Source organism: Macaca nemestrina, chromosome 8 (assembly GCF_043159975.1).
Source record: "Macaca nemestrina isolate mMacNem1 chromosome 8, mMacNem.hap1, whole genome shotgun sequence".
Taxonomy (NCBI): Eukaryota; Metazoa; Chordata; class Mammalia; order Primates; family Cercopithecidae; genus Macaca; species Macaca nemestrina.
The window spans coordinates 114,252,274-114,276,303 of NC_092132.1; the positions used below are offsets into that span (position 1 = coordinate 114,252,274).

The 24,030-nt window shown below is 42.4% G+C and overlaps 1 protein-coding gene and 2 long non-coding RNA genes across 4 annotated transcripts in view; 2 read left to right on the forward strand and 1 right to left on the reverse strand.

Annotated features, from left to right (window-relative positions):
* The window catches only part of LOC105476550 (uncharacterized), a 61,843-nt gene extending 57,893 nt beyond the window's left edge, over positions 1 to 3,950 (forward strand). The window contains exon 3 of the long non-coding RNA XR_984125.2: positions 3,801 to 3,950. This is a non-coding gene — a long non-coding RNA (uncharacterized lncRNA). The remainder of the gene's footprint in view (positions 1 to 3,800) is intronic.
* Positions 1 to 24,030, forward strand: part of LOC139355861 (uncharacterized) — a 169,333-nt gene that overhangs the window by 58,204 nt on the left and 87,099 nt on the right. Inside the window, exon 2 of the long non-coding RNA XR_011607073.1 lies at positions 23,653 to 23,708. This is a non-coding gene — a long non-coding RNA (uncharacterized lncRNA). The remainder of the gene's footprint in view (positions 1 to 23,652; positions 23,709 to 24,030) is intronic.
* LOC105476549 (indoleamine 2,3-dioxygenase 2) overlaps positions 1 to 24,030 on the reverse strand; it is a 69,775-nt gene that overhangs the window by 26,315 nt on the left and 19,430 nt on the right. The window contains exons 3-7 of one of the 2 annotated variants that reach the window (XM_011732564.2): positions 10,921 to 11,040; positions 7,667 to 7,785; positions 4,569 to 4,583; positions 2,009 to 2,108; positions 81 to 198 (exon numbers count right to left, since the gene is read on the reverse strand). In XM_011732564.2, the coding sequence (XP_011730866.2) occupies positions 81 to 198; positions 2,009 to 2,108; positions 4,569 to 4,583; positions 7,667 to 7,785; positions 10,921 to 11,040 (472 nt within the window). The remainder of the gene's footprint in view (positions 1 to 80; positions 199 to 2,008; positions 2,109 to 4,568; positions 4,584 to 7,666; positions 7,786 to 10,920; positions 11,041 to 24,030) is intronic. The other variant, XM_011732565.2, reaches the window with a different exon arrangement.

The following is a 24,030-nucleotide window of genomic DNA, read 5'->3' on the forward strand; positions in this document are numbered from 1 at the left end:
GCCTGGTCTCCAGGTCCCCTTTCCCCAAGCAGAGCCCAGGACCCCTGGGGGATTGTGCAGGAGCATGGGAGGCATCTTACTGTGCATCTGTCCTAAGGTTTTGGTGATGTCCTGAATAGACAGTCTCAGTCTCTGCAGGGCTTGGAGCAGGGCCTCCTGGTTGGGCTGCAAGATAGCATTCACGGCCTGAACAAGAGCCTGGGAATGAGATTCATGTATACAACTTATTAGCACTTCCTTAAAGTCCATGCGGGCAGAGTAAGCTTCATACTGTGGGAACCCAGAGGAGGACTGGACAGTTTGTCAGCACTTCCTGGGAACATCCTAAGCTAGATCCACTGTGGTGTCAGCCTGACAGCCAGAAGCTCCCTGGGGACCTCCCAGACAGACCCCTAGTTTTGTGTTTCAGGAATTTCAGCTGACAGTTACTTCTTGCACTTCCCAAGGGCCTGAGTACTATTATTTTACTCCTTTCGTCTCTCAGATTTGTCACATATTATGATCAGTTCTACTTCTGCATTTCCAACTGGGGCATCCTTGCTCCGAAAAAGTCTCATATAAAGTCAGATTTAAATGGTTTGACTCTGTGTCCCCACCCAAATCTCATCTTGAATTGTAATCCCCACATGCTAATGGAGGGACCTGGTGGGAGGTGATTGAATTATGGGGGCAGGTTCTCCCATACTCTTTTCATGATACGAGGGAGAGTTTTCACAAAATCTGATGGTAAAAAAGTGTTTGGCAGCTCCCCTCTTTGCTCTCTCTCTCTCCTGCTGCCTTGTAAAGAAGTTCTTGCTTCCCCTTCACTTTCCTCCACGGTTGTAAGTTTCCTGAGGCCTCCCCATCCATGCAGAACTATGAGTGAATTAAACCTCTTTCCTTTATAAATTACCCAGTCTCAGGTAGTATGTTTATAGCAGCGTGAAAATGGACTAATACACAGACAGATTCTACAGAGCCCCCAGCTCTAGAACCCCCTCTGCTGGGAAGACTTCCTTGTCTTCCTTGAGTCTCTACTTCATCTGAACTATACTTAGAAGGCCGATATTTGATTCTGTGTCTTCCAATGCACTAAACACATGGATGAAAACTAAAGTAACCATGGAGTTTAACTATTGAGAGAGAAAGAAAGTGCTATAATATACCAGCAATGGGTCACCCCATTGAGGACACAGTAGGTGCTCAACATATGCTTATCAAGGGAGGTAGTGTTGGCTGGGCACGGTGGCTCACACCTGTAATCCCAGTACTTTGGGAGGTCGAGGCAAGTGGATCACAAGGTCAGGAGTTTGAGGCCAGCCTGATCAACATGGTGAAACCCTGTCTCTATTAAAAATACAAAAATTAGCCAGGCATGGTGGCATGCCCTACTTAGGAGGCTGAGGGAGGAGATTCGCTTGAACCTGGCAGGCGGAGGTTGCAGTGAGCTGAGACCATGCCATTGCACTCTGGCCTGAGGACAGAGCAAGACTCCATCTCAAAAAACAAACAAACAAAAAAAGCAGTTGGGGGAGGTAGCGAGGGAAGGCAAAAATCTAACTGAAATATTTTTAGGCAAGGCATTAACGCTGTAGCTGATCACAGGCTGCATCACTGTCTTTTGTCTTCTATCCAGCCTTCCTGGTACCTGTCTGACTCCTGAAGAATTTCCAGTTTGAGGCCCAGTGCAGTGGCTCACACCCGTAATCCACGTTAATCCATCTTCAACCACTGTATCCATCATGAGCTTCTGTCAGGGCTGGGAAAATGTCTGTCTTGTTAGATCCAATTTCCCATTGCCCAAAACAATGCCTGTTTGTTGAATGGAGAAAAGGTCCTTTCCAAATTTTATGGGAATTGAGAAAAGGGAGCAAATACGGTGGCCTAGAGCTTAGATCTCTTCTCTCAGACTTGAACTAAGCAGGACAAGGTCTATGTTCATTCGTATTGAGAAATCCACTGCAGGAAAGGCAGAATGGGAAGCTCAAGCTCATTTAAAAAGAAAAGGTGCTATAAGGTGAGAAGGTACCTTTATCCCGGGCACTGCTGCTTTCTCCACCAAAGCAGTCACCAGTATAAAGCCATGCAGGCTCTCTCCCCCAGGAAATGAGATGATGGTCTCCAGGTTCCTTGGGAAGGAGAGGACCACATGGTTAGGGATGTGGAGACTGTACTGTGAGTACTCACTGCCCAGAGATCCCTGCCAAGTTAGGTAACTGCAGGGTGGAATCACTGCACAACTTTTTCCTCTCCACAAGATAGTCCTGAAGATGGGCATATACCTTCAGCAATGTTCAGGGAGGAAAGAGAACAGATAAGTTTAATCTCATGTTCACCTGACAGGCAGCCTCCCAATGTCTAGCATGGCCCTGATGGTCCTGGACTATCTCCGCAGTGGAATAACTGGCTGAATGAGAAGTTCCTAGTAAGAGATGTAGCTGATTCTCCACAGGACCAGTTCTATGGCCCATCAACATCATTCCTAACAAAAGCCAGAGTCTTGGAGCTAGAGAGACCCAGGCAACAGCTAAGTCCATGCTCTTTTTTCTACAGATATGAAGCCATGGCCCACAGAAGCAAAGCAGCTTGTCCAAGGTCATATAGCCAGCTAATCACAGGACCAGGCTGGGAAGAGTTTCACAACTCAGGCCAGTGCTGCCTCTAATCCATTTATACATGTATTAGTTTGTTCTCACACTGCTATAAAGAACTACCTGAGACTGGGTAATTTATAAAGAAACGAGGTGTAATTGACTCAGAGATCCTTAGGCTTACCAGCAAGTGTGGCTACGAGGCCTCACGAAACTTTTCAATCATGGTGGAAGGGGAAGCATGCATCTTACATGGTGGCAGGAGGTGGGGGGAAGTGCCACACTTTTAAACCATCAGATCTTGTGAGAACTGGCTGGGCACAGTGGCTCAATCCTATAATTCCAGCACTTTGGGAGACCAAGGTAGGCGGATTACCTGAGGTCAGGAGTGCGAGATCAGCCTGGCCAACATGGTGAAACCCTGTCTCTACTAAAAATACAAAAATTAGCCGGGCGTGGTGGGACATGCCTTTAATCCAAGCTACGCAGGAGGCTGAGGCAAGAGAATCGCTTGAACCTGGGAGGCAGAGGTTGCAATGAGCCGAGATCATGCCACTGCACTCCAGCTGGGGTGACAGAGTGAGACTCTGTTGCAATAATAATAATAATAATGAGATCTTGTGAGAACTCACTCACTATCATGAGAATAGCACTGGGGAAATCCACCCCCATGATCCTGTCACCTCCCACTGGGTCCCTCTCCTGACATGTGGGGATGACAATTTGACATGAGATATGGGTGGAAACACAGAGCCAAACTCTATCTATCTAACTATCTATCTATCTGTCTGTCTATCTATCTATCTATCTATCTATCTATCTATCTATCTATCTATCTAATCTATCTATCTCAATGCTGTGCAATCAAATGGGATCTGGAAGGCTGTTACAGAGGGATCATTTCGAAATGACCTGCTGTCATTTAAACAGAGTAAAACATCTACAAAACCTAAAACCTTAACTCTATGGATCATATTTGCCCTTCACATTTTAAGCATGAGACAAAGATGAAAAACAAAACCAATGTCAAACCAAACCAAACCAAGTCAAAGTCAAGACTTACATTGTTCCAGCAGCAACATTAGCTTGGGAAATGGTGTCTTCACCTTCTGTGCCCCCATCTGCCCAGTTTTTCTACTGGACACTCTTATTTGATGGGTTTGGCAATAGAAGCTGAGGTTTGGTGATGGGAGAAGCAACACTGGATCAGAGGCTATTTTTGTTTTCCAGGAAAAGCAGAGCCTAAGGATGTGTGGATCAGACCTGCCCCGTGACCTCCAGTCTACGTAATAACAGCGTCTTTTGAAGGGATTTTTCTGTAGCCAATCTGCAATCTGGCCTCCCATAGCAGATAGAGTGAGATGAGAAATATTTTTTTCAAACCGTTAAACTTCAGCTGGGCGCAGTGGCTCACGCCTGCAATCCCAGCACTTTGGGAGGCGAGGTGAGTGGATCACCTGAGGTCAGGAGTTCAAGACCAGCGTGGCCAACATAGTGAAACCCTGTCTCTACTAAAAATACAAAAATTAGCCAGGTGTGGTGGGGGGTGCCTGTAATCTCAGGTACTCAGGAGGCTGAGGCAGGAGAATCCCTTGAACCCAGAGGCAGGGGTTGCAGTGAGCCGAGATCATGCCACTGCAACAGAATAAGACTAAGTCTCAAAAAAACAAACAAACAAACAAAAAAACTTCAAAGAGTTACTGAAATTTGGTAAAGTTTAATTTTGCTTTCTTTGCATTGCATGTTACTTGTTTTATTATGTACAGACTGGAAAATACAATAAAAAAAATTCCCTAATCTATACAAGGAAGAGGCAATCATTGTTAATTTTTAGATTGTGAACTTCAGGCACATTTCCTTCTAGTATACTTTTTATGCATTTTATATGGTTGATATTATACTATACATCTAATTTAGCATGCTTTGTTCTTTGTTTTATTGTAAGATTTTAAATTTGGCATAGATTCTAAAGTGCATAAATGATTTCTGAGAACTTACCCAATTTCCAGGAATCTGGCCCAATTTCAGTTATTGATGACCACCAAGAGAAAAAAATAAGAGAAAAGAACAATTAAGTTTGTAAACCAGATGTATTAATAACTTCTAGGGTCACATGTCCACAGGCATGCACACTTGTTTGCAAGGCACTGCAGACACACACACATCCACACTTGCTTTGAATTCCGCAGGTTGTGGCTGAACCATGGAATGCTGTGTGACAAAGGGTGAGTGACATCTCCACTCACATTCCAGCCCCAGAATATTTGGCCTATGGCCATCTTAATAAATTATTAGGCTGCGCACAGTGGCTCATGCCTGTTATCCTAGCACTTTGGGAGGCCAAGGCGGGCGGATCATGAGGTCAGGAGTTTGAGACCAGCCTGGCCAATGTGGGGAAACCCTGTCTCTACTAAAAATGCAAAAATTAGGCAAGGCTCGGTGGCTCACGCCTGTAATCCCAGCACTTTGGGAGGCCGAGGTGGGCGGATCACGAGGTCAGGAGATCAAGACCATCCTGGCTAACATGGTGAAACTCCATCTCTACTAAAAATACAAAAAATTAGCTGGGCATGGTGGTGGGCACCTGTAGTCCCAGCTACTCGGGAGGCTGAGGCAGGAGAATGGCGTGAACCCAGGAAGCAGAGCTTGCAGTGAGCTGAGACAGCGCCACTGCACTCCAGCCTGGGCAACAGGGTGAGACTCTGCCTCAAGAAAAAGCAATAAAAAAAATTAGTTGGGTGTGGTAATGGGTGCCTGCAATCCCAGCTACTCAGGAGGCTGAAGCAGGAGAAGTGCTTGAACCCAGGAGGCAGAGGTTGCAATAAGCCGAGATACATGCCACTGCACTCCAGCCTGGGAGACAGAGTGAGACTCTGTCTCTGAAAATAAATAAATAAATAAATAAATGAGTTATTTCACTCCTCTTACATTTTTGTATTTACCACAACCCCACATTTTGTTCTAGCTAGTTGATTCCTACTCAACTTTTAGACTTTGCCTTACATCAAGTTCTGCCCCCTCACCAAGATTTTTGCTGATTTGTAAAGCCTGCATTGATGCCATTTCTCTGAAATTCTAAAGGACATATTGTTTGAGTCACTCTTTGACATTTGTCATATAGTGTCTTGTTATTTAACCACATGGGGAGTACTTTGCTTCTATTTCTTTCATTTCTTCATAGCACTTAGCTCTGTGCTAGGCATATTAAAAGGTTTCAAAAGATAATTACCAAACAGAATAACTGGTGAGACCCAGGACTGTGTCCGCATCTCTGGAATTAAACTAGCCCTTCACTCTTCCTTCCTAGGAAACTATTAATAGCTTTTTTGTTGTTGTTTTATAGTGTTTGTTTTTGAGACAGGATCTCACTCTGTCGCCCAGGCTGGAGTGCAGTGGTGGAATCTTGGCTCACTGCAACCTCTGCCTCCTGGGTTCAAGTGATTCTCCTGCCTCAGCCTCCCGAGTAGCTGGAATTGCAGGCACCCACTGCCACATCTGGCTAATTTTTGTATTTTTAGTAGAGACAGGGTTTCACCATGTTGGCCAGGCTGGTCTAGAACTCCTGACCTCAGGTGACCTGCCCACCTGGGCCTCCCAAAGTGCTGGGATTACAGGTGTGAGCCTCTGTACCTGTCTGTTGTTGCATTTTTGACTACCATTCTAGTACAGTCATTTTTCCCTTCAACCTTCTCTTATTCTGTCTTTCTCTTTGAGTAACAAATCCAGCTAATTCACTATTCAGTACCTTGAACAGAATAAATTATGCAGATATATTTAATATTTTTTATTCAAATTCTTACCCAGATTCAGCAGTTTTCAGTAGTCACCCATTTTATTATTAAAGCATAATTAATCAAGGATCACAATTCATAATTGCAGAAAACATAAACCTCCAGGGCTCAGAGCTCCTGAGAGACATGAGATGGCCCAATCTCACTTCTTCCAATGGGGCACATAATTTTTTTTTTTTTTTTTTGAGGCAGAGTTTGTCACCCAGGCTGGAGTGCAATGGCATGATCTTGCTCACTGCAACCTCCACTTCCTTGGTTCAAGTGATTCTCCTGCCTCAGCCTCCCAAGTAGCTGGCATTACAGGCATGCGCCACCATGCCCGGCTAATTTTTTTGTATTTTTAGTAGAGACAGGGTTTCACCATGTTGGACAGGCTGGTCTTGAACTCCTGACCTCAGGTGATCCACTTGCCTCAGCCTCCCAAAGTGCTGGGATTACAGGCATGAACCACCGCACCCGGTCGGGGCACGTAAATTAGTCTTAAAATCTAAGCTGTCTACTAAATACATAACCCTTTTAAGTAGATTCCCATCATCGCCTCTGGCAATCTCACGGCTGAGGAAGTTCTTCCTCATATCAAACTTCAGTGAATCTTCAGCTGTTGTAATCAGCCACAAAAGAAACTGCTGTCTCTTTTATCTGGAGCTGAAATAAATTTGGCTGCGAAAATTAAGATGAAAGGAAAATTTAACATTTTAGATGATGCGTCCAATTCTATTTGTTGAATTTCTTGTTTGTTAAAAACTCATGCTATTCCTTCTATAGACAAATGTCCTTATTCGCAGCCCAACTGTCAAAGGAATGATGTGACTTTGGTGGAATAGATGGAATTATTAATCAAATTCTCAATCCAACCCACCTGGAGCATCTGCTCTGAATTCATCCATAATCATTCTCTTCTGATCACTATATAATGATTACTTATCAAAGCCAACTGGTTCTAACCTGATATGAATGGAGAGCATCTTAGGGAATAAACAGTTTGAAGAGAAAGAACAAATAAAAGCTGATTTTGCAGGAGCTTGATGGTCAGGTTGAAAAATTCACACATGATGTGGAAACAAACAAGACAAAATGGCCTGAGCCATTGTGTTCAGAGCGGACTGAGAGGAAACTTCTGGGGCCTGTGATTTTTGAATTTTTGGTCAAGCTCACCCTTTCTTTGGAACCATAAAGCAGACCATAAATATGACCATCCCTAATTATAAAAAAAGCCTGGGCGTTTCCTGTGGGAAAAAAGTCACAAGACTGCCTCTGGCAGAGTTTCAGTCTGTGGAAATTCGAAACATTCTCTTCCTTCCTTACCCGTCTGGATCTTTTTTGGTCCAGTTTGTCAGCACCAAGTCTGAGTGGACCAGGATAGGAGGGAGCCCCAAGTTCCTGGAGACTTCGACAAATGGAAGGGCAAGATTCCTTGGCAGTACCTTTCAGAAATAAATCAAGACAAATAGCGTATTCTGGAAAGCTTGCAGCAGAAGAAATAATCATGGTTGCCTTTTATTCCAGCAATCCTGTGGTACACAAATGACCTGGGAACCAAGTTTGAATTACCTGAGTGATGCATATTCATATGCCTCACACATATCTTTCTGTTAATGACCCAGTGGAAATACTGCTTATGAGTACACGGTACAATATACGTGAAAATTACAGCATTGAACCATACACGTACATATAGAATATAAAATAACCTCTGCAAACTGACTGTGCAAAGAAAGGCACTACCAAAACAATTAAACATAAACTGGGGCCCGAGGAGATTACCAATAGAAAAAAGTTTTGATAGATGGGTAAGTAGGTAGATGGATAGAAATATATATATATATATATATATAGAGAGAGAGAGAGAGAGAGAGAGAGAGAGGGATGACAGATACATAGATGATAGAAAGATGATGATAGAGCGATAGATAGATGATAGATTTATTGACTGATTGACTGATAGAGATATACAGCTAGATGCAGAAACTTGTGTGTGCACCAGGGTATGAGCCAGGGAGACCCCAGCGCCCTAGAAAAGCATGAGGATAGACCACCTCAGCCTGTGGGGAAACTGACTCTGTCTCTCATTCATTAGTCAAACCCAGTAACACCTTCAAGTAAGCCACCGCAGGACAGATCCCTTCACCCTTTTTTATCCAAGGAGCCCTCCACAGCGCTTTATCAGTCACAAGTCCAGAAAAGCTGCATGGGGTTCTCTATCGGAGGTAAAGGCTGAACGAGTCTAGATTCAAACCCCATCCTTGTGCCCCCTCTTCCTTTTCCATTTTCATTTCTCCGTAAGATAAAATATCCATTAAGAATGCCCTGCTTTTGCCTTCATTTTTCCCTTGAATTTTTTCTTGGGTGGAAAACAATGAAGAGCTTTAAAAGGTTTTGCAGTGTGAACCTCGGGTACACTTTCCTCAGAATGCACTGGAAAGCTAGGTACTTTCTGAGCTGAAAAGTCAAGGGAGGAGAAACAAAGAAAGTGAAAGGTGATCTGGGGCAAGATGGTGGGTATGGGGAGCCTCCCGGTTCCCTGGAACTACCAGGGCACAGCTGGGAGGAGAAGACTTCCTTCCCGTATCGCTCTTCTCTCCCCCAAACCCCAATTTAGGATAATGATTTGCAGAGGGGATGGTCTAAAGAGGACCCACTGGGACGTGCCTAGACTTCAAACTTTTCAGCATCAGACACACAGTTTTGAAAATGTAATGCACTGGCCGGGTGCTGGGGCCCATGCCTGTAATCGCAGCACTCTGGGAGACCCAGGTGGGTGGATCACCTGAGGTCAGGAGTTCGAGATCAGCCTGGCCAACATGGTGAAACTCTGTCTCTACTAAAAATACAAAAAAAAAAAAATAGCTGGCCATGATGGCAGGTGCCTGTAATCCCAGCTACTCAGGAGGCTGAGGCCGGAGAATCCCTTGGACCCAGAAGCCAAGGTTGCAGTGAGCCGAGATCATGCCACTGCAGTCTAGCCTGGGGGACAAGAGTGAAACTCTGTATCAAAAAAAAAGAAGATATGCACTGACAAATAACAAGGCTGACGTGGCTCTACACTGTTCCTCTTCCTTGAGTCTCCTTTGTTTCCCTGAGAGAGAAGAGGTAAGATCAATCAGGCAAACACAGTGGGCACAGGCTGTTCTCTTCACCGTGGAGTTCTAGGACATGGGTAACTCCCTGATTTCTGGGAAAGGCACACTTTTAAAACTGACAAGGAATAGTAACTGACACTGTGGATGGAAACTGTACAAAGTTATACAATGATTCAGAAGAGATTTGGATGAAGTATTAAAAGACAGACTAATAATTGACTGGATAGAAAGCAGTATTAAAAAAAAAAATAAAGAAGATGAGTGTTGTAAATGTCAATATGTCCCCTGGAGAAAGAAGGCCGCACTAGTAAAATCAAAAGATCTGGGTTCTGGCCTTGGCTTTTCCACTAACATGCTGCCTGACCTTGATTTAGGAAATAAGTGTCTGTGCTTTTCAGTTGTAAAATGGGCCTGGTATGGCTCTCGTTACTTTACAGGATTATGAAGAGCAACCTGGATAATTTATATACGTAAGAGTACAAAATGCTGTGAGGTTTTTATGAATCCTCAGAGTCTGTCTTCAGGTCCAGCATTGTGGCTCACGCCTATAATCCCAGGACGGGAGGCAAAGGCAGGAGGATCACTTGAGGCCAGGAGTTTAAGAGCAACCTGGGCAAAAGAGCAAGACCCTCATCTCTACAAAAAATTTTTAACGATTAGCTGGGTGTGGTGGTATGTGCTGCTAGCCCCAGCTTCTCTGGAGGCTGAGGTGTGAGGGTCGCTTGAGCCCAGGAGGAGTTAAGGCTGCAGTGAGCTATGATTGCACCATTGCACTCCAGCCTGGGCAACATAGTGCGACCCTGTTTAAAAGCAAAAAAGCAATCTGCCTTCACATGCAGCTCTTCAAACATTCTTGGAAAAGGGTGCCAAAAAACAAACAAACAAAAACAAATTCAAAAGCTTATAAAAGGAAGAAATAGCTATCAGTTTAAAAAACAAATTAGCTTCTTAGTCAGAAAAAAAAATAAAAAATTCCTTCATTTAAATGGCCCTTCAGGTTGGGCGCAGTGACTCACGCCTATAATCCCAGCACTCTGGGAGGCCGAGGCAGGCAGATTACCTGAGGTCAAGAGTTTGAGACCAGCCTGGGCACCATGGTGAAACCCATCTCTACTAAAAATGGTGAAACCCATCTCTACTAAAAATACAAAAATTAGCCAGGCGTGGTGGTGGGTGCCTGTAGTCCCAGCCACTCGAAAGGCTGAGGCAGGAGAATTACTTGAACCTGGAAGGGGAGGTTGCAGTGAACCAAGATCATCCCACTGCTCTCCAGCCTGAGTGACAGAGTGAGACTGTCTCAAAATAAAATAAATAATAAATAATAATAAATGAACCCTTCATCCTTGCTTAAACTAATGCCCATCGAGAAGAAGAAAGCACCCATTTTCTGGGAAAACGGCGTAGCACCAAGCAGGGAGCACATTACTCCAGGCGCAGTCAACCCGCCGGTAACAGGAGAAGCAGCTTTCTGGCCCTCACCTCTGCTGGCTGCGCCTCTCCTTCCTGCCAGACATAACCCATGGTGAGGAAGCTCAGGACCAGGTGGGCCAGGCGCTGCTCTCGGTGACCTTTCAGGAACTGGCAGCTCAGCAAGGGCATCTGTTCATGAAAATCCAAATACTGTCAGAGGAGGGATGGGAATGGGGACAGGGGAGGGAACGGGGCCTGGGGACCTGGGATGTGAAGGGACCTTTGGGTGCCAGGCAATGGGTTGTATTTTAATGAAGGAACAAAGAGCCTGCACACACACCCATTTATCTCCAGACCCAGGACCCTGCAGTATGGGAGGTGGTCCACACGACTTTGCACAGGAAGAACCTAACCGCCCACCCGAGCCCACAGTTGGTCCCCATGGCTGTGGCAGCCTCCCGTCTCCATCCCCAAAGTCACTGCTTGGCTGGAATGTTGTAGGATACTTAACTCCAAGGACTGAGCGGGCTTATTTCCTAGGGGTCTTGCATGGCAACTTTTACAAGCCTGTCTTATCCAAACACTGTGGCCCGCTTGCTATGGCTGACCCTGCAACAGCCCCGTGCGGTGGGTGTTCCTCTCTCTATCGAATAGGAGCAGAAACACAACCCTGACGCTGCCTGGGGCTTTTCACACCCCCTCCACCTCCGCCCTCCATGCCTAATTTATTTTGAGTGTTATATAATTATTTTTATTATGGCTAGACACATTTGAAAGATATACCATTAGAAAATTATTAATACTTTTCTCAAAAATAAATAAAAAATATTAATCACATTTTATTTCTAAGTCAATTTGTTCTGAATTGTAAATGACTTTGAGGACATGAGCACAAAATTATTTGTCCGTGATGACAAGTGTATTAAAAATCTGTTAATTAGTAGAAATAATATTGGACTAAAAACAGAAATACTAATTTGTGGGTTTCCATCACAATGGAAAGGTATTCTACCTTCAATGCTTTTCTTAATGCTACTCAACTAACATTTTGACAGTCTCTGGCCTCAGTTTGGGAGGGCTAAATATGTGATTTTCCCTCTAAAAGCAAAAATGAAGTTTGAGGAGCTTCTCGGAACCATTGTGAACATTTCTTTAGAATCTCCAACATGATTCAGGACAACATGTTCGCACTATTTTCTGCTGAACATTTTGAAATGCATCTTATAACTTCCTATTTATTAGAAGCATTTCATGAATTTATATACCATGAATATAAATGAAACACATGCAATATCTATTTACAACCAAAAGAGTAGACATAAGCAAACACATATTCACTCATCACTCAGCTTAAGAAATAGAACTTGACCAAAATTTAGTAATCCTCTGTGTGCCTTGTATTGATTGTAATATCCTGCTTGCTCCTCAAGAGTATCTATTTGTTGAATTTTGTATTTGTTATTTCCTCGCTATTTATATATCCTTCAAAATTCATGTATGTACATCACTGAACAATATATTATTGGCCAGGCACGGTGACTCACACCTGTAATCCCAGCATTTTGGGAGGCTGAGACAGGCAGATCACTTGAGGTCAGGAGTTTGAAACCAGCCTGGCCAACATGGTGAAACCTCATCTCTACAAAAATACAAAAATTAGCCAGGCGTGGTGGTGCTCACCTGTAGTCCCAGCTACTTGAGAGGCTAAGTTTGGGAAATAACCTGAACCTGGGAAGTGGAGGTTGCAGTGAGCCAGGATGTTTCCACTGCACTCTATCCTGGGGGACAAAGCGAGACTCCATCTCAAAATATATTGATTATTTAGTTTGAATGCTATTGAACTTAACATAATAGAATTATACTGAATACAGGATATTCTATGATTTTCCTTTCTCGTCAATGTTATGGCTTTGACATTCATCATTACTGGATACATCTGCAGTTTATTTATTTTCACAGTTATTTCATGTGTTTTTGCTATGATAAACAATACTTTCATACCTTTCAGAGTACACAGTTATCAGTACGCAGCCCTAGGAAGCTCTAAGGTATTTATATACACAAAAAGGGAGTTCTTCATTAATAGGATGTATATCTTCAACATTGCCAGATAATCACAAGCAGCTTTTGAGAGAGATTGTACCCACTCACAGTGAATAAAAGATTTAGGTGTTTTATATTCCTGCCAATACCTGTTCATGCCAGACTTTAAGCATTTTTCAGTTGTATGGTTATAAAATGTTATCCCATTATGGTTTTGACTTTCATTTTCTTGACTATTAATGGTAGTTTGCATTTTTCAGATGATATATTGGGAACTTATGTTTTCTATTCCACAAAATGTCTGTTGAACATTGTTTTCTATTTGGTTGTTTTTCTGACCAATTTACAGGATTTTATATATTCAGGATACAAATCTTCTTTTCATGTATATGTATGACAATATCTTCTCTCAGTTTGTGGCTTGGCTTTCGTTGTCTTTCAGCCTATTCTGATGAACAGAGGTCCTGTTTTAAGGATATCAAGTATATCAGAAAAATACTCCAATGTTGAATGGCGTGAACCCAGGAGGCAGAGTTTGCAATGAGCCAAGATTGCGCCAATGCACTCCAGCCTGGGCAACAGAGCGAGAATCTGTCTCAAAAAAAAAAAAAGAAAAAAGAAAAAAGAAAAAAAAATACTCCAATGTTATGCCTTATTAGAAAAATCTTTTTTTTTTTTTTTTGAGATAAAGTCTCTCACTGTTGCCCAGGCTAGAGTGCAGTGGCACGATGGCACAATCTTGGCTCACTGCAACCTCCGCCTCCTGGGTTCAAGTGATTCTCCTGCCTCAGTCTCCCGAATAGCTGAGATTACAGGTGCATGCCACTACACCCAGCTAATTTTGTGTATTTTTTTTTTTTAGAAGGAGTCTCGCTCTTCGCCAGGCTGGTGTGCAGTCGTGCAATCTCGGTTCACTGCAACCTCTTCCTCCTGGGTTCAAGCTATTCTCCTGCCTCAGCCTCCCAAGTAGATGGGACTACAGGTGCGCACCACCACGCCCAGCTAATTTTTGTATTTTTAGTAAAGATGAGTTTTCACCATATTGGCCAGGATGGTCTCAATCTCTTGACTTTGTGATCCACCCACCTGGGCCTCCCAAAGTACTGGGATTACGGGAGTGAGCCACGGCGCCCAGTCAATTTTGTGTCTTTTCAGTAGAGATGGGGTTTCACCATGTTGGCCAGGCTGGTCTCAAACTCCTGACCTCAGGTGATCCACCCATCTCGGCCTCCCAAAGTGCTGGGATTACAGGTGTGAGCCACTGTGCCCAACCCTAGAAAATTCTTCCTTCATGCCAGTACATAAAGATACTCTCCAACATTTTATTCCAACAGATGAAATATTTTTGATTTTGACATTTAAGTTTGTATCCATCTTGAATGAATTTATTTTTGTTTGTGGTCAAAAGAGCAGAGCCAGTTAATCATTTTGCTATGTGCAAACTCTATGTATGGATTACCAGTCATGTTATTACCATCGTGTTCCCAACATTTCACCCCGTCCCGTGTTCAGTGTGTATTCCATACACACATGGGTCTGTATGTAGGTCCTCTATTAAGTTTTGGTTCCCTTGGTTATTGGTCAGAATTTCTATGGTTTTATAACATGTCATGATAACTGATAGCACAAATCTTACTTCGCTATTAACTATGTAATATTTTTCTGGTTCATTTCTTTTATAATCCAGCATAGCACACCAATACAAACATTATTTTGGCTGGGCGCAGTGGCTCACGCCTGTAATCCCAGCACTTTGAGAGGCCAAGGCGGGTGGATCACTTGAGGTCAGGAGTTCAAGACCAGTAGGATTTTGGTGAAACCCAGTCTCTACCAAAAATGTAAAAAATTAGCTGGATGTGGTGGCAGGAGCCTGTAATCCCAACTACTCAGGAGGCTGAGGCAGGAGAATCGCTTGAACCCGGGAGGCAGAGGTTGCAGTGAGTCAAGATTGTCCCACTACACTCCAGCCTGGGAGACACAGCGAGACTCCATCTCAGGAAAGAAAAAAAAAAAAAAAAAAAAAAAAAAAAAAAAAAAAACAAGAAAATCCATGATTTTAGTTTTACAACTGTCATTCCACTATGTCCCAAGTTTTGTTAAAAAGAAATAAGGAGTTTAACTATATCATTCTATCATGACTTGGTCACAAGAATATGTACCTACACACAATGCACTCACAAATTATTTTAGAAATTATTTTCTTATTTCACAGTCACATTATCAATTATTATAACGACCATAAAATTTACTGGTTTCATTGTTTCACAGTGTTTCTTACATACTCATATTTTCCTTTCCTAAGTCCTTGATTCTAAATTGTATTCACTTTATTGGAATAATTCCTGAGCAACTGAGACAAAATGCTTGAATGTTGTATTTTCTTACTTCTTGGTTTGATGGATATCATGTCTTTTTGTACTCACAGATGAACAATACAATTCTGGGTTCTTAATTTTTTTTTTTTTTTTTTTTTGCTAAAACTTTATAAATATTTCTAAATTGTCTTTTTAAATAAAATAACACTATGAACAGGTGTATATTGAATTTTTACTTTCAATCACACTCCAATGCTACTTGATGTATTTTCTTGCTCATATTGCTCCAGCCTGGCCGTTAACTCTTTCAGTTGGCTGCTGTGTTCCATGTGACATCTACCCAACCTTTCTGAGCACTCCCCCACTTTCTAGTGGGACAAGATGTTCTGGGGTCATTTTGTATTTTCCCTACCTGAGGTTTATTATCAGCTATTTCTTTTCTTTTTTTTTCTTTTCTTTTCTTTTCTTTTTTTTTTTTCTTTTTTTTCTTTTTTTTTCTTTTTTTTTGAGATAGAGTCTCACTCTGTTACCCAGGCTGGAGTGTAGTGGCACGATCTCAGCCACTGCAACCTCCACCTCCTGGGTTCAAGCAATTCCCTGCCTCAGCCTCCCAAGTAGCTGGGATTACAGGCACCTACCACCACGCCCGGCTAATTTTTGTATTTTTAGTAGAGATGGGGCTTCCCCATCTTAGCCATGCTGGTCTTGAACTCCTGACCTCGGGATCCACCCGCCTTGGCCTCCCATAGTGCTGGGATTACAGGCGAGAGCCACCATGCATCGTCTATTATCAGCTATTTCTTCAAGAAGACCAGGCTACTGTCATTGGAGAAGGGTATTTATCTGGGCAGTTGGTTTACTCATTGCTACTAGGATGTCACTAATTCCAGATCCTTGCAGTGGATAGATCTAGGAAATGTGTGTGTGTGTTTATACATACATATAACTCATTATATAGGCATATGTAAGTAGTATTATACATTCATATATATTTATAAATATTAAACAAAACATGACTTCATACTGTGTCCGGAATTGGTGGGTTTTGGTCTCGCTGACTTCAAGAATGAAGCTGTGGACCGTCGCCTTGAGAGTTACAGTTTAGCACTCTGTGTCTAGCTAAAGGATTGTAAAGGCAACAGTCAGGACTCTGTCAAACGGACCAATCAGCTTTCTGTAAAATGGACCAATCAGCAGGATGTAGGTGGGGCCAGGTAAGGGAATAAAAGCAGGCTGCCCAGCAGCGCCAACCTGCCTGGGTCCCCATCCACACTGTGAAAGCTTTGTTTTTTCGCTCTTTACAATAAATCTTGCTGCTGCTCACTCTTTGGGTCCACGCCGCCTTTATGAGCTGTAAAACTCACTGCGAAGGTCTGCAACTTCACTCCTGAAGCCAGCGAGACCAGGAACCCACCGGGAAGAACCCACAGCTCCAGACGCGGCCTTTAAGAGCTGTAACACTCACCGCCAGAGTCTGCAGCTTCACTGCTGAAGTCAGCGAGACCACGAACCCACCAGAAGGAAGAAACTGCAGACACATCTGAACATCTGAAGGAACAAACTCTGGACACACCATCTTTAAGAATTGTAACACTCACCGCGAGGGTCAGTGGCTTCATGCTTGAAGTCAGCGAGACCAAGAACTCATCAATTCTGGACACAATACTGATGTCTCCAACTCTAATGCAGTAACACCTATTAATTCTAGCTTTCCCTCCTACCCCTTGCTAATCTGTAACTTCCCTCACTCACAGTGAAACATCATCCACCATCGATTTACTTATTGTTCAACCCAAGTATATACAGGCATGCCTTGGAGATATTCAGGGCTCAATTCCAGACCACCACAATAAAGTGACTATCCCAATAAAACAAATCACATACATTTCTTGGCTTCCCAGTGCATGTAAAAGTTATGTTCACAACATAAAGTGTGCAATAGCATTATGTCTAGAAAAACAATGTACATTATAAAGTACTTTGTGCCTTAATTATAAAGTACTTTATTGCTAAAATATGCTAATGATCATCTGAGCCTTCAGGGAGTCATAATCTCTTTGCTGGTGGAGAGCCCTGCTTCGATGCTGATGGCTACTTACTGTTCAGGATGTTGGTTGCTGAAGGTTGGGGTGGCTTACGATAACAAGGCAGTTTGCCACATCAATTGACTCTTCCTTTCACAAAAGATTTCTCCGTTGCACGCATGCAATCTGTTTGTTAGCATTTTTTCCCCAGTAGAACTTTTTTTTTTTTTTTTTTGAGATGGTGTCTTGCTGTGTTACCCAGGCTGGAATGCAGTGGCGAGATCTTGATTCACTGCAACCTCTGCCTCCCGGGTTCAAGCATTCTCCTGCTTCAGCCTCCCAAGTAGCTGGGATCACAGGAACCTGCCACCATGCCCAGCTAATTTTTGTATTTTTAGTAGAGGTAGTGGTGTTTCATCATGTTGGCCAGGCTGGTCTCAAACTCAACCTCAAGTGATCCGCCTGCCTTGGCCTCCCAAAGTGCTGTCATGAGCCACTGCACTCAGCCCCCAGTAGAATTTCTTTTAAAATTGCAGTTAATCCTCTCAAACCCTGCCAATGCTTTATCAACTATGTTTATGGAACATTCTAATTTTTTTTTAATCATTTCAACAACGTTCAACAACATTTGAACAGCAGTTCAAACACAATATTTTCACCACGAGTAAATTCTGTGTTGTGCAACTACTTTCTTTGCTCCACAAGAAGCAACTTATCTCTTAAAGTGCAATCATGTGGCCGGCATGTTGGCTCACTCCTGCAATCCCAGCACTTTGGGAGGCAGAGGTGGGGGGATCACCTGAGGCCAGGAGTTTGAGACCAGCCTGGCCAAACATGGCAAAACCCCATCTCTACTAAAAATACAAAAAATTAGCTGGGCATGGTGGCAGGTGCCTATAATCCTAGGTACTCAGGGGGCTGAGGCAGGAGAATTGCTTGAACCCGGGAAGCAGAGCCTGCAGTGAGCCAAGACTGCACCACTGCACTCCAGTCTGGACAACCAGAACGAAACTGTCTCAAAAAAAAAAAAAAAGAAAGAAAGAAAAGGAAAGTTCAATCATGAGATTGCAGCAACTCAGTTACAAAATCAGATTCCACTTCTAATTTTAGTTCTCATACTATTTCTGCCACATCTGCAGTGAGTTCCTCTGCTCAAGTCTTGAACCCCTCAAAGTCATCCATGAGGGTTGACTTCTTGCAGACTCCTATTAATGTTTTATTTTGACATCCTCCATAAATCATGAATGCTTTTAATAGTATCTAGAATAGTGAATCCTTTCCCGGTTTCCATTTGGCTTTGCCCAGATTCTTGGGAGAAATCACTATCTGTGTCAGGAATAGCCTTACAAAGTACAGTTTTTATTTTTTTATTATTTATTTATTTATTTGAGATGGACTTGTTCTGTCGCCCAGGCTGGAGTGCACTGGCGCGATCTCGGCTCACTGCAACCTCCGCCTCCCGGGTTCACGCCATTCTCCTGCCTCAGCCTCCCCAGCAGCTTCGACTACAGACACCCGCCACCACACCTGGCTAATTTTTTGTATTTTTAGTAGAGACCGGGTTTCACCATGTTAGCCAGAATGGTCTCGATCTCCTGACCTCGTGATCTGCCTGCCTCAGCCTCCCAAAGTGCTGGGATTACAGGCGTGAGCCACCACACCTGGCCACAAAATATAATTCTTAAATAATAAGACTTGAAAGCCAAAATGACTCCTTGATCCATAGGTTGCAGAACAAATGTGTTAGCAGGCATGAAAACAACATTTATTTCCTTGTACATCTCCATTAGAGCTCGTGGGTGACCAGAGCCATTGTTCAAAAGCAGTAATATTTTGAAAGGAATTTTTTTTTTCTGAACAGTAGGTCACAACAGTGAACTTAAAATATTCAGGAAAGCATGCTGTAAATAGATATGCCAGGCTTTACTGTCCATTTATAGAGCACAGGCAGAGTAGATTTAGCATGACTGGTAAGGGCACTAAGATTTTGGGAATGGTAAATGGGCATTGGCTTCAACTTAAAATCAACAGCTGCACTAGCCCCTAACAAGATAGTCCGCCTGTCCTTTCAAGCCAGGCATTGACTGTTTTCTAACTATGAAAGTCCTGGGCCAGGCGTAGTGGCTTACGCCAGTAATCCCAGCACTTTGGGAGGCCAAGGTGGGTGGATCACGAGGTCAGAGATAGAGACCATCCTGGCCAATGTGGTGAAACACTGTCTCTGCTAAAACTGCAAAAATTAGCTGGGCATGGAGACACACGCCTGTAGTCCCAGCTACTTGGGAGGTTGAGGCAGGAGAATCACTTGAACCCGGGAGGCAGAGGTGGTAGTGAGCTGAGATCGCGCCACTGCACTCCAGTCTGGCAACAGAGTGAGACTGTGTCTCAAAAGAGAAAAAAAAAAAAGTAAGTCCTGGATGGAATCGTCTTCCACTAAAAGATGGTTTTGTCTACACTGAACACCTATTTTTAAATGTAGCCACCGGTCGGGCCTGGTGGCTCATGCCTGTAATCCCAGCACTTTGGGAGGCCAAGGTGGGTGGATCACCTCAGGTCAGGAGTTCAAGACCAGCCTGGCCAATGTGATGAAACCCTGTCTCTACTAAAAATACAAAAATTAGTCAGGTGTTGTGGTAGATGCCTGTAATCCCAGCTACTGGGGAGGCTGAGGCAGGAGAATTGCTTGAACCTGGGAGGTGGAGGTTGCAGTGAGCCAACATCACGCTACTGCACTCCAGTCTGGGGGACAGAACAAGATTTTGTCTCAAAATAAATAAATTAATGAATAATAAAAATAAAAAATAAATGTAGCCACCTTTATCAATGATTTCAGCTGGATCTTCTGGATAATTTGCTGTAGCTTCTCCATCAGCACTTGCTGCTTCACCTTGCGCTTTTATGTTGTGGAGATGGCTTTTTGCCTCATACTTCATGAACCAAACTCTGCTACCTTAAAACTTTTTTTTCTGCAGCTTCTTCACCCCTCTCAGACTTCGTAAAATTGAAGAAAGTTAGGGCCTTTCTTTGAATTAGGCTTTGGTTTAAGGGAAGTTGTGGCTGGTTTGATCTTCTATCCAAAACACTCAAACTTTCTCTGTATCAGCAATAAGGCTCTTTTGTTTTCTTGTCATTCCTGTGTTCACTGGAGTAGCACTTTTAGTTTTCCTCAAAAACTTTTCCTTTGCACTCCCAGCTTGGCTGTTTGGCAAAAGAGGCCCAGCTTTAAGCCTATCTGGTTTTGACATGATTTTCTCACCAAGCTTAACCATTTCTAGCTTTAGATTTTTTTTTTTTTCCCCCCCCCTGAGACGGAGTTTTACTCTTGTTTCCCAGGCTGGAGTGCAATCGCGTGATCTCGGCTCACTGCAACCTCCATCTCCCGGGTTCAAATGATTCTTTTGCCTCAGCCTCCTGAGTAGCTGGGATTACAGGTGTGCACCACCACCCCTGGCTAATTTTTGTATTTTTAGTAGAGACGGGGTTTCGCCATGTTGGCCAGCCTGGTCTCGAACTCCTGACCTCAAGTGATCCCCCCGCATTGGCTTCCCAAAGTGCTGGGATTACAGGCGTGAACCAGCATGACCAGGCTCTAGTTTTAGATTTTTTAAAGTGAGAGACATGCAATTCCTTTCACTTGAACACTTAGAGGCCAGTGTAGGATTACTAATTGGCCTAATTTCAATATTATTATGTCTCAGGAAACCAGGAGGCCTGAGGAGGGGGAGAGAGATGGGGTAATGACTGGTCAGTGGAGCAGTCAGAACACATACATTTACCAATTAAGTTTCAGTACTTATAGTGGCACAGTTTATGGCACCTTCAAAACAATTATGATAGTAACATTAAAGATCATTGATCACAGATCACTGTAACAGATGTAATAGTAAAGAAAAAGTTTTAAATATTGTGAGAATTATTAAAATATGACACACAGACACCAAATGCGCACACACTATTGGAAAAATGGGGTTGACAGACTTGCCTGATGCAAAGTTGCCACGAATCTTCAATTTGTAAAAATTGAAATATCTGCAAAACGCAGTTATGACTACATGTAAAGCAAACTGCTGTTCACCTGCACCCCGTGAAAAACTGATTTACCAATTAGAGTATAGTGATCACATAAAGTTTCATTTACCATAAGCCTTATAGATTCTAGTCACAGCACAACAGTATTTTCTGGAGTAATTTAAGTCTGTTCCTTTCCCTGATCCGTACTCTCCTCATCGAGGTTATATAGTGCATTTGTGGTCCAGTTAGGTTTTTTTTTTTTTTTTTTTTCACTTTTTAAAAATTTTACTTTAAGTTCTGGGATACATGTGCAGACTGTGCAGGTTTGTTACATAGGTACACATGTGCCATGGTGGTTTGCTGCACCTTTCAACCCATCATCTAGGTTTTAAGCCCCACATGCATTAGGTATTTGTCCTAATGCTCTCCCTCCCCTAGCCCCCCACCCCCCAACAGGCCCCAGTGTGTGATGTTCCCCTCCCTGTGTCCTGTGTTTTCATTGTTCAACTCCCACATATAAGTAAGAGCATGCGGTGTTTGGTTCTGCTCCTGTGTTAGTTTGCTGAGAGTCCAGTTAGTTTTATTGTCACATCTGCATTCCATCCTAGTATTCTCCCAATATTCTGGTTTATATTTTAAAATTTGCATACATGAAAGTCCATTCTTTGTGACATACAATTCTATGGGTTTTTCAGTGCCTAGAGCCATATATCTATCACCTGAGTGCCATATAAAACAGTTCGATCATGCTAAACATTCCCCTCTATGTTACCTTTGCAGTCAGCTACCCACTCCTTGCCTGTCTCTGGTAACCATAAAGGTATATTTAATCCTTCTAGTTTTGCCTTTTCTGGAAAGTCATTTGAAAAGAATCATAAAATATAGGCCTGACATCTTTCATTTAGGTAAATGTATTTAAGGTTCATCCCTGTCATTGCACAAATTAATTGCTCAATCATTTGTGTCACTGAATACTATTCCACTATCTATTCCACAATTTACAATTACTATAACTTGGTTTATTCATTCCCCTGTTGAGGGATATCCTGTTTTCTTCAAGTTTTTTTTTTTTTTTTTTGGTGATTATGAATAAAGGTGTTATAAACATTCACATATGGATTTTCTTTTCTGGGAACATAAATTTCCCACTTACTTGGATAAATACTTAGGAATGCTATTGCTGAGTTGTGTGGTAAATCTATGTTTCATTTTATAAGAATCTGCCAAGCTAGTTTTCAAATTGGCTGTACCATTTTGCATTTCAACTAGCAATGAATGAAAGTCTCTATTGCTATACATCCTCTTCAGCATTTGATATGACCAGATTAAAAAAAGAAATTTAGCCATCCAAATAGGTATGAAATTGTCTTTTAGGCTGGCATGGTGGCTCATGCCTGTAATCCCAGCACTCTGGTAGGCCAAGGCGGGTGGATTACCTGAAGTCGGGAGTTTGAGCCCAGCCTGGCCAACATGGTGAAACACCGTCTCTACTAAAAATACAAAAATTAGCTGGGCGTGGTGGTGGGCACCTGTAATCCCAACTACTTGGGAAGCTGAGGCAGGAGAATTGCTTGAACCCAGAGGCAGAGGTTGCAGTGAGCCAAGATGGCATCATTGCACTCCAACCTGGGCGACGAGTGAAACTCTGTCTCAAAAAAAAAGAAAAGAAACTGTCTTTTAATATTTAGTGTTACAGGTGAACAGTCCTATGTATTTACTCTGTACACAAACTGTTTTTCATTTTTGTTTTCTATGAACATTCAGATTTCTTTATGCTAGAAAATTCACAATTTCATCTGAGTATTTACATGTGCCCCCCAACCCTCACCCCATTTCTTTCTGATATAAAAAACTCAAATATTTCTTAAGGTCTAAAAAATTTGTGCTTATATGTTGGAAGTTTTACTTTTCCTCCACCCATCTGCTTATAGGAATCCATGATAATGAATTTGGATCACCTGTATTTCTCTTTTTTATATATTTTTATTTTTCTGATAGTTTGCACTCTTTGATTTTTGCTTTATGCTTTATGAAATTTCTCAAAGAAGTACCTAAATCACTATATATATTTTTTACAATCAATGTTTCACTGAATTTGCTGAGTTTATATTGAGGAGTTTTTGGATGTGTGTGGTTTTTTATTTCTAATAGTTCTTTTTATATATCAGCTTTCACTTGATTTATGAAGGCAATATACTGAATACACAAAATAGAATATTTAAAGCACAATATCCTCTTAATTATTTATTGGAGGCCATTGGTCCGCAATGCCGAGTGAGCTACCCTCTTCTTTTTGAGTTGCCCATTTTTTCCATATTATTTGACAATTCTGTGTGTTCAAATTCATGAACAAAGGTTAGTTTTATTAAGATTAGTGTCTAATATGGATTTTCTTATTGTATTTCCAGAATTCCGCTGGATTTCTTCTTGCATAGCTCCCTCTGATCATGTCTTCCTGGGAAATGTGAGTGGATGGGTCTAAGCCAATTAATATATTTTGTTTCAAGATACGGATAGGTATGTTGAGACATTCTAAGACAAGGTGGTTGTCTTAGATTCACTGTAACATCAATGCTGTAAATTCACTTATTCTGTTGTCTGTAGCAAGTAAAGGATCCAGAAAACACGTTTTTGTCTATAGCTCCACCTGTGGTTCTGGAAACTATCATATTTGCCTCTCACAGAAAATTCCTGATTCAGTCTCTGGAAACTATTGTATTTGCTTCTCACAAACAATTCCTGTTTCAGTCTCAGCCTTTGGTGGTAAAATCTAAAAACTGACCTTA